Source organism: Manacus vitellinus, unplaced genomic scaffold, assembly GCF_001715985.3.
Source record: "Manacus vitellinus isolate BGI_N305 unplaced genomic scaffold, ASM171598v3 scaffold_9_pilon, whole genome shotgun sequence".
NCBI classification, from domain to species: domain Eukaryota; kingdom Metazoa; phylum Chordata; class Aves; order Passeriformes; family Pipridae; genus Manacus; species Manacus vitellinus.
Genome location: NW_021940917.1, coordinates 19,515,318 through 19,535,203, shown reverse-complemented (window position 1 = coordinate 19,535,203; position 19,886 = coordinate 19,515,318). Strand labels below are relative to the sequence as shown.

At 38.5% G+C, this 19,886-nt stretch overlaps 1 protein-coding gene across 7 annotated transcripts in view; it reads right to left on the bottom strand.

Moving 5' to 3' along the window:
• Nucleotides 1-14,001, bottom strand: part of SHC3 (SHC adaptor protein 3) — a 56,493-nt gene extending 42,492 nt beyond the window's left edge. The window contains exons 1-4 of one of the 7 annotated variants that reach the window (XM_029965425.1): nt 13,949-14,001; nt 12,132-12,325; nt 11,765-11,847; nt 10,684-10,845 (exon numbers count right to left, since the gene is read on the bottom strand). In XM_029965425.1, the coding sequence (XP_029821285.1) occupies nt 10,684-10,833 (150 nt within the window). In that variant the 5' untranslated portion in view covers nt 10,834-10,845; nt 11,765-11,847; nt 12,132-12,325; nt 13,949-14,001. Of the gene's footprint in view, nt 1-10,683; nt 11,529-11,764; nt 11,848-12,131; nt 12,326-12,780; nt 13,089-13,948 lie in introns of those variants that run through there. The other 6 variants (XM_029965423.1, XM_029965422.1, XM_029965424.1 and 3 more) reach the window with 6 other exon arrangements.
• Nucleotides 14,002-19,886: the final 5,885 nt, after the last annotated feature.

The window sequence follows — 19,886 nt, the reverse complement described above, 5'->3', positions numbered from 1 at the left end:
AAGGAACCGTAATCAGAAGATATTGTCTTTAATTAAATAAACTAAGTTAAAGAAAAATAATAAATGTCACAATTTTTTTAATTGTGTTTTAGCTGAACATTTATTACCTTGAATAGCTTACTAATTTGACTGAGACATGCACCACAAAGTTACTTAACTTAGCTAATCAGCAAGAAATGAGCATAAAAAGAGAAGATACCTTATCAAAACATACATTTGATTCTTTACTTCACAAGGAGATCACAGTGTAATTATGTATATTTGACTTATATGATTTGATTGAATTAACACTTGAAATCTTTTAAACAGAGAGGCACTGAAAAACAGTATACATAAAGAGCCTTTATATATATGATGCTTGTCATTGACCCAAGGATGTGGCTCAGCTACCCAGCTGGGACAGGGATCTGGGAGCTTGGAAAGCCTTTCTGAACTCAGTGGTTAGCTAGGCCAAACTACTTAGGAACAAAACATAGCACTGTAGGGAGATACTTCTCTGTATCACCAAAAAGTCAGTATTTTCTGAAGACTAGTGTGCAACAAACTTTTTTCTTCTGTTTTATTCTGTATGTTTGTTCATTTGTTTGTTTTATGGGTCTTTCCTTTCTTTTTCCTACCTTAAGAGCTGCCCATTGCTAAGACAGTAACTGTCAAACCTCAGGGAAACCCTTTCCTGACAGGTGGAGAGCCACAGTCCTGCCATAATCATGGCAAACATCTCACCCAGACTGGCATCACAGAAGTCTGTGGGACACCCTCTCCCTTCAGGTGTTGCTGATAACGCAGAAGAGGCAGCCTTTGAAAATGCTGGCTACCACCAACTGAGCAGACAGCAGCGTGGTTGGAAGAAGGTCCTGCATGCACACAACCATTCAGATTTGTGGCAGTGTACCTAGATACTTCGAGAAAAAGAATGGAATGGAAAATTTGTTCAGTGACATTTCTAATGTAGAGTGAGTTATAATATTAGAAAAAGCTGTGGGCAGAACCAAGACTGGATACTCAGAGAAAAATAAATTTGTCTAAGCAGTAGTCACAGAGCTCCAAGTCAGCTGCTAGAGATTTCAGTTTCTCTGGTAGTTTCGGATATAAATAAACTTGCCTTTAAATTCTCTGCTTAGCTTTCACATAACATGATACTGAGATCTTACCTAACGTGAGTGTTATTCTCCCAGTCTCCTGCTGCTCCCTCCCCCTGGGGTGAGACATCTCTTCAAGCACATAGGCAGGTCTCTGTGCCAGAGCACCCACTCTGTACCTCTGCCCTGTGCCTTCCTGCCATCTGCAGAATGGCACACCTGGCTGGGGGAGCAGCCATCCTGCACGACAGAAACCCTGACAGCCTTGTTCTGAATGAGGGAAAGGCCCTATATTTAGACGTTGCCACATTCCAGCACCAAAAATGTGTCATAAACATATGCTGCCACGAGAAACAGAAAGGCTCTCTTCTGTGCTTCCATACTTCTGCAGTTGGCAATTTTTGTGCCAGTAAGTAATCATGTATAGAGCTTTATAGTGAATCAATATTTCCCCCCAAGGTTTTTTTCTCATTAGAGAACGCGTGTTCCAACGCAGACAGAAAACTCTAAGTAAGGATTGATTGAATGCAAATGGAAGAGAAAACCTTCTTTGGAGCTCAGCTGCAAATAAGCCTCAACCATTCAGCTGTAAATTTATCATCACAAAATGCTCCATGAGACAAGTAAACCAACAGAGCTTCTAAACTAGTACAAATGATGATGCATGTGACTGTCAGTTGTGCTCCTCTTGGAAACAGGTGGTTTGTTTCTTCAATGGTGGATGAGAGAACACAGTTTTCCCAAGAATACTGCCAACTTTGGCCAACACCTAGCTCCTTGCTGTTTCCTCTTGTACAATTACTGATTTCTGTAGCATAAAAATAGATTATATGTCTTAATATAAGCAGAATAACAATTCTCAACTGGCGAATGATAGCCAACACTTTCAATGACTTGGCTTATCCTGTTTGAACTCGAGGCTCAGGTGTGCACAACTGCAATAATAAAGGGATTTAGAAGGCAAACACAGGCATTTGGTGCATGAGACCAGTGCCTCCCAGAAATTAATTCCCTGACTCATGTACTTAGATTCATTAATTAACACATTGTTAGTATAATTCAATGCTATTTTGGCAACTTATTATGTTTACTTCTCTATTTTACTCTTTGAACAGGATGCTTGTGTTTTCAATAACAGGGATGCCACTAAAATTATGCTGTAAAACTTTTTGGTAAAGGAAGTAGCCTTCATAAGCTCTTGATTTAACTACCATAGTAGAGTTATAAAACATTTTCACAGGAGGCTGCTCCAAACAAAAAGTGTTTGTTTAGCATCTGGAGCACAAAATGATAAAAAGAGAGCTCACATTTTAAAATTTTCACTGAGTTGAATGTGAGTTTCTGTGTATTTACTAGACATCTAGCTTTAACCACATAAATCCTTTTACAGTGATTTTCCTTGGGATTTTCATAAAGGCTTTCAATCATAAGTCAAGTGAGGCTGAATTCCACAGAAATTCTGGGATCAACTATAGAACAAAGTGCCTAGCACTGATTAATTCAAACTGAAAGTCTGTGAAACCTTTTCACTTAATTAAATTCATCCCAAGTCTAACCCACTAACAGTAGAAAAATCACCTTCTAAATAAAGGAAGGTAACCATATTTTTCTATCTTACACTCCTTTCTTGCATTGAGTTGCTCAAGTGATAAAGAATAAAGGCACCTTAACAGGACAAAACAAAAAAATTATTTACTTATATCTACTTTTATGTATACTATACATGTGCATGTATATATTGTTCTACACAGGCTTTGAAATCCTATCTATTGACTGGAAGCATACACAAATATGCAGTGCCACTGATATTTAAAATTTTTGCCCAAATTCCTTGGCTCAAAAAAAGTCTGCTATTTTTTATTATTTCTGAAATGCAGTACATAAATATTTATAACTATTTTAAAATTTCAGTGGACAGCTGTATATATCTATTAATAAACTGATATACCATATATATATATATAAAAAGTTATCAAGATTTGCCAACACCCTGAAAAAGCTGGCAATAGGTTATTCCTTTTTCTCCCATAAAGATCAGAAAACCTGCAAAGTGCTTCTTCAGTAGCCAAGGAGTCATATAAACACAGAGGCCTTGGAGAATAACACCAGTTGAATGCCTCCAAATCTTGCTGATGATGAGGCACAGACAGAGCGTCATGTTTACAAAATATACTTGGGTGCCACTGACATCAGAACAGAAGGAAAAACAACACTAAGCAATACTAAACATTACTTTCCATGTCTGTTAACACATCTCTGAAGTATGATGAAGATTTTATGTGATTAAATACTATCAATTGCTGAGGATAAGAGATACCTAAAAAAAAGTTGTGCAACAAGGTGCAATATTTTCACTGTATTTCAGCATATAGTTTCCCTCTGTTGACTGTAGAAATCTCCACACAATATGAGAGTTTGGGGCATCTTACCAGTAATAAAATAGTTAAATAAAAGTATATCCCATAAACCTCTGTAAGAAAAGAAGAATCCATTCTATTTGGTACCTATAGTGGTTTTAAATCTGTCCTCTGTGAAAGCATTCTGGCAGCATCTTACAAAAAAATCACACAGTAAGGATTCAGAACCCCTTAAAAAAAAAGGTGAAGGCTTCAGCTAGGAAAAGAAGAACATATTTTATCTTATCTTGAAAAGCAATTTCTTAAGTTAACTCTAAGGTCTTATTTCTTGCTAGCAAGGGGAAAGATGTAACAAGAGAAACAAATTTTGCTTCTGACAATTTTCTAATCTCCATCTCAAATGGGGTTGAAAACAAAACACCTTCAAAGAAAATACCTTTTTCTTATTTCATACCTGTAGGTGGATGAAACAAGATTGCCAGCATCACGGTCAAAAATATTTTTGCTGTACAGATGCTAAATGAACTGGGCTTTCACAAGATTTCAGAAAAAAAAACCATATCGGCAGTTTTGTGTGAACAGTATTTCTTATGTTCTTATCTTACAGACAAAAGCTTTTGCATGCAAAACCTCAGAAATGCAAGTATCAGAAGCTCACACATTGGACAATGATTTATTCCATTATTTTAAACGTAAACACATTCTGTACTATGACTCAATTCTTTGTATGGGCTGAAAGTTTTCTTTAAAAAACACTACACTTGGGAAAAAAAAACCCCAGAACCTTTAGTCCTACACTTTTTAAAGTTAATTTTAAAAATATATAATAATGGATGAATGCAATTATTGCAGTGTGAACCAATTAGAGTATGCACTGCAGTATCACAAATGAATTGGTTCATTTTCACAGCTGCATACTTTAATTCAGTGAACTTTCCAGACTGTTTTGCTGCTACCTTGAATATCCACTAAGATATATTTCCCTTTAAACCATCATGTAGATTAGCTGGAGCAGCTTATGTTCTGCATCAGAACTCCTTTAACACACAAAAGCTTCTGCAGCCAAAACACTATGCTTCAATGGTTGAAAATCATAATTAGACATCTGAAACTGTTAAATATGAACACTGAAAATATATCCAATTATTAAAAAATTTATGCTGCCTCAGTCATTAAGTAGAACTGCTTGATAAGGAGTATTACTAAAGCACAGACCCAGAAAATGGAGGATCTAACAGGTGCTTTTCCACTATGCCAAATACAACCCTCTGTTAAGTATCTGACACACACACTATACTGTTATGCTTTTTAATCTGTGCATTTGGAGGTGTGATGTCGGAAGGGCCTGTCACTGTCGGAACTGAAAATCCAAAACATGCAGGGAGGCAGAAGGAGTCCTTTTCCATCTGAATGCCACATGTACCTCTGGTCTTCATCCCAAGAGTTCTGCAATTAAACCCGGCACCCCTGCTTTTTCTGTCCACCTCATGCTCTTTTCTTTGTGCCATCCTATACCATGTTTATTTTTATTATTTTTATTGTTTATGGTTTTGGTTGCCATTCCTGCCTAATTTCAAAGGTCTTTTTTTTTTAGCCATTAAACTTTTAGCTGTGACTCGGATGGTCTGATTCACTCTTTTGAGACCGAAATCTTTCCTGGCCCCATGAAAATTTATTTGAAAAACCTAGGGGAATATCTAACTTAGTAAACGAACATTCCAGATTATTGAATTGCACCCAATCCCTCCCAGAAAACAAGGGACAACTGGAAATATGACGGCATCGAATCCCATCATTTTTGGACAGGTTCTGCCTCAGACCTGCCTGGAGCAGACAAAGGTAGAGCTGCATCACTTTTTGTTCTAAACACATAGAATGAAATGAAATTAATATTACATGACTATGTAGAATTGCAGAGAAACAATACTGAATCCCTCCTGCTCTAAGAAATTTATTTCATTGCTTAGGGGAGTAAACCAACTTGAAAGAGTGTCAGTAGCTGGAAACACTGGTTTCCTCTGACACTAAACCAGGGTAGATCTGAGGGTTTTTTTCATTGTAAACAACAGGAAAATTTAATATTGATACTTTGTGCATTCACCTGAACTATCTTCTACAAAACAAAGCCAGGCTGTAGCACAAGTATAGCTACTGTGTTAGTGGAGACAAGATTTCTCTCGGCTAGGAGAGAAAGAAGCACCCTGTCCCTGGGACAAAGGAGTACCTTGTCTCCAGCAGCACAGAAACCCCGAGGATCTTGGTTCACCTGTTTTCCTTACGTTTGTAGTGGCAGATATTTAGATTGGGCTCGTAATATTCTTACTGCAAACGCTGTCGGATGACAAATAAAGAAACCAACCACCCAATTTCCAAGGAAAAACACAGAAGAAATTCTGGCTGCACGCAGTTTTTACCTCCAAAACTGACCAGCTAAATTCATCTGGGGATTTTAAAACTGCAGGATATATATAACTAGCAGGATAAATAACTAGCAGGAGTGCATAATTTTTGCTTTAAACAAAAATATTTCTCACTTCAGCTATTCAAATCAACATTAACAGTGTCCAGAGCATGTCACTCACAAAATAACCCTAGGCATGGAAATTATGTCAAAGCTTCCAAGGCAATTTGCAAACACTCCAAATGTACTGAAGAACAGACATTCACATTGACAGCTGAATTCTTCAGCTCTGAAATCAATACATGCTTTATTTCCTATGAAAGGTGTGCAAATGTACAGTAATAATACTTGATTCATGTAATTAGAATAATATTATAATTAAAGACTCTACAGTATGATTTCTGCTGGTAGGAACTGATCTAATTTCTGTGAGAAATGGTCTTTTCATAACAGTGGGCTGTAAAACAGACCCACAGTATTTCAGATCCATGGAGATCAAAAGAACAGTTTTTGAGAGAGCAACAGGCATCAATATCATTCTTTCATAGTTCAAATAACAGTGAAAGAAAATGCAAAGGGTACTAACTGATCTCACAGGAACATGGCACAATGGGAGGGCTTAATTACTAAAACCAACGCTCTCTTTGTCACTTCCTTCTCTCTCCCCTAATCTGCATGCATGCAGCTTTAAAATCCACAATGGTTAGCCAGTTTCATTAGTCTTTACTAACACTGTTTGGGTACCTGTGCTGAGGATAGCAGACTCTGAACCAAAGTCAGTATTCTATCCTATTATCACCACATGACTGAAACACACAACACACTTCTTAAACCTCATTACAAACAGGATGCTCTGGGACTGTGCTCTTTATTATTAGAAACACATGCACATAATCCTACTGAGTATGTTTTTACTCAGGCCGTGTCAAGCTATCAGTGACTAACAATCAACACTCCTGCAATTTGACTGACAGAAGCAGAAATTGAATCTGACCTAAAAAAAAAAAAAAAAGAAAACCAAAAAAACTTGCACAAATTTTCTTCTAAAATGAAGATAAATTCAACATCAACCAAAGAGAGAAACTAAAAAAGTCTTGCTGTTATGTTAATTTTGGTGTGGTGTGGGTTTGTTTTTTCTTCTTAAACAGGAAATTAATGCTGGTTAGAACAGAAATAAAAAAAAGAAACATTCTTCCAAAGAGCCCTCAAGTGTTCTAGGGGAAGGCCACATATGTTGCAGTTTCCACTGTGTCAACTCCATTTAAGGGTGAGCTTCAAAGTCTGGGTTAGCCACTAAGGAGACACAGCAATTCAGTCCATCCTTAAGCTCACACACAACTTTCAGTGTACAGAGGCAGCCTCAATTTATTTCAGAGGGAATGCTCCCCGTAAACAGTGTCGTGCAGGAATGTTTGCAGAACTGAAGCCTTGACGTGGTGATGTGTTCAAACAGCATCACAGTGATGTCTATTTTCCATATCAGATATATATGCTGTTACTCCCTCCCAAGGAATGAAAGTGTAAAAATATTAAAGAAATAATTGCAGTTAGGATTATACTCTTTAAATACTTTGCTATAATATTAATAATTTAATGTGCTTTTCACTGAGATATTTGCCTGGCTTGTGATGATTCTTTTGGATGAAGCAGTTCTTCCTCTCTCCCAGACACTGTATTTCTATCTGGTTTTATGGCTCATTAGCTTTTTCAGATATACTTCACATAGGTATATAAAATTATGCTACAGTATTTTTGGCTTATTTAGTTTTGAGCTGCTGAGAAAGAGCATTTTAAACTCTTTGACACTTGTTACAAAATCCAATCATGAGTTACCTAAAGACAGACATCATTTGCCTCTTGACTCTTGACTGTGCTCTTAATTAAATGTAACAAAACTCTAAATGTCTATTACATTTCCCAATTAAACTCATCAGTAGATATTTATCATTGGACACAAAGGTTACATTGAAATCTTTAACCATCCTTACATTACTCAGTTTTACACTTTTTTTTATTCTATGTATTCATTTTTCTGACAACAGGAACATTTACAATCTCTCTCCATAGTAATCACTCCTACTGTGGGGAAAACACTGAGCTCTTCAATGACTTCCATGACAATAGCAAATTATTTCTTTTTTTTTTTTTTTTTGTCATTAATTCATAATTTGTTAAACTGTTCAGCAGTAGCATTAAGTAAAACATCAGTAACTCACAACTTTATGTCCCCTAATATGGTTATGGTCATTGTCTAAGTCATTAGTAAATGGTGGGGGTTTTTGGTGAAAATTTTTATATTAAAATAATATATAAAAATACAACATGAAATCCACTAGGAGAAAAAAAAATACAGAAAGTGCCAGCATTTTTGTGGCTGAAAATAATTCCATCATAGCAGACCATAAAAATCAGAATACAGCTACTGTTTACCATAATCCTACACCGATTTTTAAGCATTAAACACTGCCCATTTTAAAGAGGAGTAATGTGTGAAAATGTGGGGACAGCAGTGAAGTCTCACATTTGCCATACATTGTACACAGGAATTTTGTGCCTCTTCAGAAGACTCTAGTGTCAGCTATCAAACTGCCCAGTAGTTACAATTAGCCCTGTCCCGTGGCTAATCTTATGTTTTGAACATGGATTAATGAGAAAATAGTAACCTGATGCACATTTACACACAAAAACTACAAAAGTTTTGCTATTGAAAAAAAAATCGAATTTTCGTCTCATTTAGCAAATGGCATATGGAATTTTCTGCAAGGCATGTGGTACTAATTGAACATGGTACGAGTCCACCAGACAGTCAATATAGCCATGAGGTATCCAAGGAATGTTTCCCTTCAGTGGACATTATCTGTGTATTGATTTGATGGCCTGAATGGATAAAAGCTTCGGTAACAAACAATGTTTGAGGATTTGGGAACTGCACTTCTTATCTGTATGAATGCTGCAGTTGCTGAGGAAAATTTTGAGACACTTAATAAACAAGCAAATTAGGAACTAAACAGGATCAGTTTATTTTCATTTACTCATTAACCACTTACTTTGGTATTTATTTTCAACCTTTTTTTTTATACTGAGACCACTGCTCTGTGCCAGAGACCACTCTCATGCCAGAGAGCATGAAGCCAAAGTTATCACCCAATTTTTTTAATAGGAACAATAATCTAGGTTCCATACATTTTAATGACATTAACAAACACCTAAAAGAAAGTTGTATGGTGCCAATGATTTATTTTGAAAATTCTGATATACACAATGTGTATAAATACACTTTTAGGTATTTGACACCAACTGAACTGATTAAAATATCAGTTATGCTATCTCTGTTAGATACAGGTTAATTATTAACTTTAAATGTTAGTCCATTTCTATATAACTTTAATTCTCTTTCCAATTCAGGTAAAACAAACAGCAGCAGTGAATTCTCACTTATCCTGAGCAAAATTAAAAGTCAGATGGTTGAGTCCCCCGAGCTAAGGTGAAAATGACTTTCTGTTAACCAGAGTATTTCTGTGCAAAAGAACATCAGAGTCTCAACACCACTATATCCAGCACCAGTGGGTTATTTTTATCGAGAAACTTGAAGAGTAACAGAGCAGCAGTTTGTGGCTTGAAAGGTAGCACTGACTCCTTTGTAGCTCCAGTAAATTTCAGAGTAGTATAAAAGACAGCACAATTTCAGTAGTGCTCTGAATGGGTCAACTTCCTCAGTCTACCACCACTTGCAAAATCTTCCATCACCACTAACAGAAAGAAATGAAATCTGCTTCCTAGTCCTTCAACAGTTAAATGTGCACTCTGCTTTTGATAATGAGACTGGAGAAGAAGCAGTGAGAGTTAAGTAACAGGGGTGTCACTCAGTTTTAGAGCATCCTGAAATAAAGTCACACTGTGACTCTTATGCCAAAAATAAGATGAGATTAAAAATAGACCTGTAATATTGGTAGTCTGTTACAAAACAGTTTAACATTCAATACAAAAGCCACTTGGCAAATAAAATATGGCAACTGAAGAACAAATCCTGGAAAATAATGTTACTTTTATACTTTCTGCACTGAAACTTTATGCTGAAAGGTGTAACCAGAATCTTACCTAACTACAAAAAACGTTGCACATACCCTTCTCTTGAAGGCTCTAATTTAACAGGTGGTTTCAAAATACTTTCAAAGCATATGGAAATATCACCCTGTAAACCTAAAAACCTCTGCTCTTGACATGCTGTATCAATGAACTGAAAAGAGCAATAACATTTAAGGTGGCTGAATCCTCATTATGTAAAACAAGCTGCATTTTCCTGCTCTACCCCCTACAGTATTTCTATTTGTGGAACACAATAAGAATTGTGCTCTCTGCCTTACTTCCCTAAGATTTCAAATATCATTTCAGTTTAGAAACACACCTGCCCTGAGAGGTATTTTCAAACTGAAAAATCATGCATGATTAACAGTTTTTCTCACATCAAGGGCTCCTTCTTTCCTCCTGTATATTGCACCAGACATATTGAAAGGCTACGTATCCAAGATATATACAGTATGCTAGATAACACTGAAAACCTAAATTCAGAAGAAGGAAAAAAAAGCCAAACCAAAAAGTAACAAAATCAGCTTTTAGCTTAGGAACAGTATTTTCACACAGCTGTAGAACATTATTTGCAGGTTTGCTCTAATGAAACAAATTAACACAGCTTCCCAACCCTGCCTTCCTGCATTTACATTCCATGTATTATGCACCAAAAAAGCAATATACAAATAGAGATCCTTTCAGCCTGACTAGCCTGTCTGCAAAACCAGCAGAGGATTTTCCATTGATTAAAACAGAGAATGGAAGAAAACAGACCAACCTTCACAATGTACGTCACACCAGGTCCCAGGATCTTCTCATTCGAGTGCAGCCATCCTCGAGAGGGTTTACTGACAAAGCTGCTACTTTGATTCCAATCTTCACCTCCCAGGTGCATTTCCTCTGACCGTGCCTTTTTCCCCATACTCATCTTGCTCGCGTCCTGCTGAGAACACGAAGTGGCAGAGACAAGGTTACATGTGTTGTCTGAAGCCCCTGCTGCTGAACTAGAAGCACTCGAGCTTCCCTGCAACTTGGAGACAGCAAGCTCCTTTACTGCAGAGGAGAGGTTTTTGATACCCAAAAGGCTGCCTGTGCTAGAGAGTTTCAAGTGGGACACTTTATGGATAAGGCTACACAGGGTGGTGGGTCCATCTTCGTGGTCCTTGCGGAGAACCTCTGTCGAGACCAGGTACGAAGGTGAAGCTGAAGTCGTAGCAACTGCTGAGACTTTGCTGTTCATGGACAAATTGTGAATAAGATCATCAACTGATGTCACAGAATCATTCCTGAAGCGGTTATACTTGTTACGTTGAAGCATGCCCTTCTATCTGCTCTCCTGCATATGTTCTGGCAAATCTGATGCCAAGGCAGGAGATGCCTGCACTAGCATAGCACACGATTCATAACGACACGGACGGATAACAAGATTTTGGGGTAAAAAAAAAATCAAAGAGTATAAGGAAAAACAAGCAGGAAAAAAAAAAGTATATTTTTAAGCAATTTCTTTTGGTTCCCTGTTAAGGTTGGGTGAAGTAACAGTTTTCTGTGACTGAGATCCCAGTCCTGCTTAGAGCTGCCAACTCGCTCACAGCAAAAGCATGACTCACACAAATGAGAAGGACCCTTTTCAACAAAAGGCTGTGAACACTGCAAATCACTTCCTGTAGCCAAAAAAAAAAAAAAAAAAAAAAAAAAAGAGAGAGAGAAGGAAAAAAAAAAAACCACATCCACCCACTTACAGCACACTAGCTACCAATCAATTCTCAAATTTCCTTTTCCTATCTTCTCAAACAGATATTTCCTTTCAACCTTTAATTCGTATCCCCTCCCACCACCCTTTTAGTACCAAAGGCAATTACCTTCAAAACTGAATTAATAGCCTTTATGAAACATCACACTTTATTCTTCTGTTAAAATTCTTCCACCTCACACATTTGTGAATCTATAAAGAAATCACAATTAGATAGCAAATACTTGGATAATATTTACATACATATACCCCTTCTCTCCTGTGCCTGCAACAAAACACAGGCACCTTAAAGGTTTTCAGAACAGATGACAGAACTAAGGAATATAGACATTTTCTCCCACAAAAGCAGTCTAACAGTGCCTTTTTGTCAATGCTGTCCCTCACAGAAACTGTTATATCCCAATTTTGACAAAGAAATCCTTCTCCCCATTACTCCACAAGAACATTCTATTTTAATTCAGGAATTACATAAGTACCTATGTGTGAAGAAAAGCATTTTTCTGATGTCTGACAACAGGCTTAACAGATGTTTTTTTCTTTCACCACTGATATTCACTCTGAAGAAAGACAGGAAGAAGATCTTCAATTCACTGGAATGTTTGGTTTAATTCTGAAAAACTCGAAAACCTGAAATAATATTAAAAAGTCCAGAGAGCAGCAAACTGACATCCTGCAGTGAAAAACAAAAAAATGGTCTTTATTTAGCATGTTAGTCAAAAACACTTGATCTGAGAAGTAGCAAAACATGCAGAAAGCAGGTATTTAATGTTTCCCACTTTTTTTTTTTTTTAAAGACAAAATATGTACAGCATTGTGACACACAATGCCCATCACAAGCCATATGGCTTTTTCCTATAAATCAATCTGCTTTGCAAAACATCTTTCGGATGTAGGAAAATACACTGCATTATAAAGAAATTCAGACCAGAAAAGTTGCACAGTGCAAAGCTATTTCTTAAATACATGACTAACTGCAGCACAACTTAAAGGAAAAAATCCTATGGAATTCCTTCCTCCTCCCATTGCTAAAGGCTGCAGTATACAACGTGCAAATACAGTGAAACAGCCAGCTCAAATACAGGTATTTAATTAGTATATTCATGACATATTGAATTAAATCAGCACCTCTTATCCCAGCAGTGATGAATAATGGCAATGTCTTAGTCAATGTAAAAGCAGGTTTCTACTGATCTGCAGAACAGCCTTTCATCACCACACTGCAAACCTGCTACAGCATCCTCACAGCATGCATTCCTCTCTTCATTCTCCTAGCACAGCAACAGCAAGTATACACACCACAGCCTATTTTTACGTGTCTCTACAGCCCAGAAAACCCTACTGCTCCCGAACGACTGTCTTCATTAGAAGCGGCTAGCGAGACTGCAAAACGTGAATGAGATTCTGAGCGTGTGAATGAAAGGGCTGGCTAGCATCCCCACATTTCTGTGAATGAAGCGAGGCCTCGCAGCCTCTGCCAGGCAATCCCTTGGGTGCTCACCAGCCCAGCCAATACCAGCCGGCGCTGATGACTCATTCAGCAAAGCCTTGCTAAATAGTGGAAGATCCCATTTCGAGCACAGGCGGCACCCTTTTTTTGCGGCAACGCCAGAAAATGAAGCCGGCGTGTGAGCCGACGGGAGCGGGTCGCGAAAGCCCCCCGTGGGAGACGGGGTGTTCGCCAGAGAAATGCCCGGGGTGGCCACAGGGCTGGCAGGTGAGGAAAACCGCGGAGTCGGGGCTGGGTTTTCTCCCCGACTGTGTTCATTCAGCCAATTCATTTACATCCAGGACAGGAACATGAATGCGCACATTTCGTTTGATGTTTGATTGCTCCCTGCGTGCGCCCGCAGATTCACTGGTTTTGCAGGCTCGCCTTCACAGACCTCCGGTGAGAAACAGCCCCAAACAAACAAACGAAAACAACAGCAACAAAAACCCCACACAAACAAAACCCCAAACCGAACAAACAAACAAACAAAACATAAAAAACCCAGCCACGAAACAAAGCCAAAACCCTGCCTGAAAAAAAAAAAAAATTGCATGGACTTATTTACCCCTTTTTTACCCTGTTAGCACAGTAAATGTTTAACGATGGTATGATCATCGGTCCACTGAAGGGGGGGGAGGGCAGAGGGAAAGCTAGAAGACAAAAGCTTCCCAGAGCACCAGCAAGAGGTCTGTTTTCTGACAGTTTCGCTGGACACAGAAATGCTACCAAGACCTCCGTTGGATGTAGAGCTCCTCTGGAAACCTGATATTAGGCACTGCAGAGGACTAGAAGCCACTGCATTACCCAGTGCTTGAAATCCAGTGCTTATTTCAGTGTCTGGCTGGGGAACTGTCTCCTTTACAAATCCAGCCCTAAACTGGGAGAACTGAACATTTTAAAACCTTGCCTTTTACAGTTTCTGGGATTAGAAACAGTGCATAATTTTGCCCTACATAGGCAGCAGGTTCAAATCCAATTCTGGGAAATAATAAATGAAATAAGGAGACCATGTAATAGGCACAAACTCCAATTAAAATTAGGATCTAGCTCATTCTAGCTATTGCCAAAGAATTTATAATGTCTTTGGCATTTCCAACACCATGCCTGTAGCTTGCACACTGACTATACCACACCTGCCTTCAACAAGCTGGTTGCTGCCCATATCACAGACAGCAAGACATTCAAACCACCATTTCTTCCTTATCTCTATTTGAAACCTATGTTAAGGCAGCTCATAAGGTGGATCCAAGTTGAAAATGAGCCTTTTTCTTTCCTTTTTTGCAGGGCTATGAACCACCATGATTAACAAACAGCTGTGGAACTATGACTTCATTGCTGACCCAGTAATAAAATGGCAGGGGGAAATTCGATGTTAATAAATGCAAAGTAATATATAATCCTAGAAATACATACACAGTGGTGTGCACTGCCTCTGACAAAGTACAGCATTTCTTATGAACTAGTGGTAATTTTGGCATCTCAGACTTCTTTTTCAACTTCTGTTGGTTTTCTTTTTCATTTCTGTTTTCTCATGGACACTCCTCTCATCCTGGTGCAGTCCTTGTTTCACGTCACTGTTCCTCCTTTTTTTCCTCCAAGCAGCACTCATGGTCATATCCACAGCCAACATCTTTTTCCTACTGTACCTTCACTACCTTTGCAGACTGTATTTCAGAAGAAAGTAATTTGTATTAACAGCAAAGGGTAGGAAAAAAACCAGATGCTGGGGACAAAATCAGAGGGAGAAACTACATTTTGTTGAGGCTTAAAAGGTTTTAAATTGCTGCAGTTGCAAACATAAGAGACATTGTCAATGCACAAGCTAAACCAGGTAAGATGGTGTGATCACCATAAAGAGGAAACACAGGGAGTACAACCACTGTGTTCCTCTAACTGTAGTAAGAAATTCTCCTGAATGCAAAAAAGGTGACTTTCAGTGACCCATATTTAGAGAAATGTTAATCACATAATCAGATTTGGCAAATATACCTCGTTCCAGTAACGCACTGTGGTCAAACATGTACTCTCTATCCGAATAAGTGCTAGAAACTGTTGAAGTTCTGCCGAAATACTATTTGCATTTCCAGGGTGTCTGCCCGGTGGCAGTAAAACTGCTTGTGGACTGAAATGGATTTAAGAAAAACATGGAAGACAGTGTCTTTTGCGGGGCGGGGGGGAGAAATCCAAAGTGAATTTGGGTAGCTAAGTTAAAAGAAACAGTGAATCTGCCCAGAAACACAAACACAGATGTTGCTAAGAGTTTTAATACTATACAAAAAGCAGCCATAAGGCCATCATGGTTGACATCCCTCTTTACAACAAGCCCCAAACAATTATTGTTACTATGATGTAACATTAAGCCATCAGCAAACAGGATGCTATTCCTCACATTGTAGTATGATGGACACAAGTTTTTATGCTTGGGCTTTAGTAAATGTTCTTGCAGAATCTTCAATACTGACAAATGGTCAATTCCATTAAAAAAAAAAATGTTTCAATAGGACAAAGATTTCTAATATCCTGTAGGGACATTCTTCTCTTGATTAGTTAATTCAGAAGGAAAAATACCAGCTTTCTTTGCACGGCCCAAGCTAGACATATACCAGAAATCTCTTGCCCATGTATTTATTAATCAGCCTAATCCAGCTTTCTTTGTGTGAGACAACCTCAGATGATCTAGGTAACAGAGGAGCAAGATGACATCAAGGCAAGCTGAAAAGAAGTATGATATAACTTTCTTAAGAAAAAAATATTTCTAAACAATTTGATCTCTTCTGTTTTTACATACTGAATATATCATATTCTGTATTCCTCTCTTTCTCTGATTTACTTGCATACAGAGCTCAGTTGCATCTTACTGTGATTTCAAGGGAGGCTTATCATGTAGCTGAGAGAAATAATGAGAAGCACTGAACTTCCCATCAGTGCCATGACTATCTACCTCTACCTCAAAATATTTCGCAGGAATAAAAACATGGACTGGGCTCACATCACTATTTTTCATACTGGGTGTTTGAGTCAGACCTCAGCTTACTGTCCTAGGCAAGAAAACCACACGACCACCACCAAAAACCCCCAAAGGCCTGCGGGCAAAGGTTATGGTCCTCCCCCAGCAGAAAACAAACAAACAAACAAACAAACAAACAAACAAACAAACACATACAAAGGGGAAAAAAAATCAAACAAGCTGAAAAAAAAAACCCAACAAACTATTTTAACAAACTCCAGTTAATTTATTTCAATTAAAAAAATGTGCTGTAAATTGCCCCCATCTCCCTTCTCTTTCACGGGCTCAGAGTTTTGCTGTTTCCGTGGCAACATTATTGCTAAGAGTGGGCTGCGCCAGGAAATGGGAGCATTATCTGCGGCTTTGCAAGTTATTTCTCTGGAAAACCACGTTCTTGGAAGTATTACTGTCCAAAATCAGCGACCGTTAATCGTTAATGAGCTACTTCAAACTTAAATTACACCAGTAGAACGTAAAATTTAAGGTCTGAAATGCACCAACACATTTCTGTGCAGATGCTCACGTTTTGAGCCAGAAGCTGACCCTAAACAAGGAGGATGTTTTTTTCTGCTAGCTGAGAACACTGAAACAATTTTGTCGTAAGGCACATTCACCCAATGAAATATGACATGAAACATTTGGAAGAAAATGAAACTTGTAACTCCTCCTGCTCCATTAGTGGTTCCTGGGGGCCTACTGTTAAAAGTCAACACACTATAAAAGTTCAGAGAAAAGATGGATCTGAGATAATACCCAAATCTGAACATGACACTAAGCTTTTGCAAGGCAAGATCATGCAGGGAAGTGCATTAAAATCTGCAAACTGACACTAAACCAACTCTTGCAAACCCCTAAAATTTTATAGCAAATTATTTATTTCTCTAAGCCAGTCCCTGAAGTGAGAAAGAAAAGTAGCAGCAGTGTAAAAGGGATGTATTTTCTAAAAAATACACAATCCAAATACACAACCAAAAGCTCAGCCATGTCTGTTTTGCTGCCTACACCTGCTACAGACATCCTTTGTAACCAAAAAGCCTTTTCCAAACTAAACAATTCTGTGTTTCCATGATTTTTCCTCTTTCTCTCTGTCCCAAGCTGGCACCCTCTGCACCAGGGAGCACACTCCAGCTGGAGCATCACCCTAGAGAGGGACTCTGCTTCCCAAAGAAATACATTCCAGTCATGTTTTCTTCTGTGTCCACAAACTGTGACATGCTCAACAAACTGTACTTCATTGTGAATGATGTAATTAGAGGCCCATAACATTCTCTCTGGTCCTATGATACATTCACACTGATGGAAATGATGCTGCTTCTGGGTATGTGTGCATTAATGTCAAAGTGTCTCCAGGTGTTTCTGCTTCAAACAATCAGAAAAACTAGAGATTCGGACAAGAAAGTAAATAGCAACCTAGTTCAGTGACAAATTATGCAAGAACTTCTTTGCTGTCTTCCTTAGATTGGAAGCCAGTCATTTACTTACTTGTTAACCCAGCATCTTTTTGGTTCTCATTCATGAAATGCATTTAATAATTCAGTAGTTTTCTTTTCTACTTTGTAATAAGGTTTCTATTTTTGTTCTGCTGATTTTTTTAAAAGTTTTTTTTGAGTACTTTATTTTTATTCTGTTCATATCTTCTTTTCCTAGGAATGTTTTGCAAAGTTGCTTTAAAAAAAAAACCCTCTATATGAGCTCTGACTTCATGAGCTTCCTATTGATTTCAACAGGAGTCAAATTTCATTGCCAATTTCCAAATCCAAATGCAAGTCTGGGAATCTTAGCTGTGTCTGACTTTTTGTACAAGATTGCTTAGGTTGGCTGCCATTCACAAAGTAAGTTTATTTTTATGAAAAAGTAAATAGCTTCATTTATATTTTCCTTTATAAATCCATGAAAAAATTATTTATTATTTATACGGTATAGATACAAAGATGTGCTTTACCACCACATTTATACTCCAGCACTTACTCTTTTATTAGGATAGCTAAATTCTGGCAAGAAGAGCAGCAATGAAAGGGATAATGCAAAAGGATAAAGGATAAAGCAGTGCACTTTGTGGTACATTTTGGCATCAGGCAGGGCAAACTGTACCTTGCCTGAGTAGGCAGAAGTCCATTAAAAAACCCAGACCTTCCCAAATCCACTAGTTCCCCCCCCCTAATTAATAGGTTATCATCAAAATTATAAGAACCAAAAAAACCAGGGAGTATGAATTACCATCTCTCTCTTATATTGCACATCAGACCAAAATTCTGGCTTTATGTGTAGAGATTTGGTGGCAGCAGTAGAGCTGTTCAGACTGCTCCCTCCCTCCTGTCACTGACTGCGTCCCCTTTGCCATGTTGCCATAAGACGCACGCTGTGGCATCTGGCTGAAGAATAACACAGGAAAAATTGTCAGGGGTTTTTTTTGGGGTTTGGGGTTTTTTTTCAACCAGATCAGTTTTAGACTCCAATGAAGAGGAAGAGGAAAGGAATTGCACAGGCCAGTAAGTGTGCCTAATACCCACTTGCATCAGCTTCACACTGAAACACAACCCATTAACTTGTGCTGCCAAACCACACAGGTTTTCTTGGCAAATAAGGGGTTACATGCAAACCCACTGTCGATTAGCTTTAGGGCTGAAATAATTCTAACCCATCTGCAGTAGTGTATAAGAGCACCTGTGGAGGGTTATCAACAGCAGCACTCACAGCACTCATTCCCAGTGAACTGAGAATGAGAACTACTTCTGTATTATTTGCACATATAGCTGGTATGAGTTTACCATGGTATCCCATTTACAGTTATGCTGCTTGTTATCTGACCAGAAGTGATGGTTCACTGCTTGCCACAGTCAAATGGAAGAGGCATCTGCAGACAAGTGTGTATGTGCAGTTGTGCAGGCATGCACACAGGCATGCATCTATTCAGGATGCATTCCTTTCTCGGTTGGGTTGCTTGTCTTCCTTGCATTTGAGTAACCCTTAGATGAAACACCAGGTACGGAAAGCAGGATTGCAAATCTGTGAAGGACATGATAACGAGGCAGAGCTGGGTGGCAGGATTTAAATAGCTGCTTAAATGTTCACTTAACTGGACTGCAGTGTACAAAGTGCACGGCTAGTAACGTGAGGAAAGGCAAGAAGTAAAATGGCTGCAGATGAGAAGACTGAGAAACTGTTTTAAGCTCCATGAACTGAAGCAGAGCAGAAGGAAGGCAAGCATCCTTAACTCTGAAAGGCACTTCAAGACTAAAAAATGTTTAGAGTGGCAGAGGAATCGAGACAAAGGTGTGTTTACTGCTCTACTGTCATACAGGTCAACTTGTATATTTCCTTGCTGTAGCAAAAGCATACAGTGAACTTTCTCTAGGTACCCTCAGGCAATGTGTTTTGTTTGCTCAAGCAGGGCAAGCCCCTGAGAAGCTTCAGTACGATTAACACTGAGAAAGCATGAAAACTGTTGGTATTCTGAGGGTCAGCAGTTCTCCAAAGGACTTCGGGCACGTGACCTAGGGATTTCAGTAACAACAAAGCAAGGATGACCAACAGAGAGGCTGGAGTAAAAACTTGGCAAGAGCTTGAACAGACAAGAAGAAACTGAAGCCCATTGGCTAAGCACAGGCAATTTATGGGTATGCAGGTCAGAGGAGCTATCTCAGAATGGGAGAAAATGATCAGCTATGAGTGTTTGGTGAGAAATTCATGCATCAACAGCCCAATTCCAGAACTGCCCAGTGCTGACCGTGGACT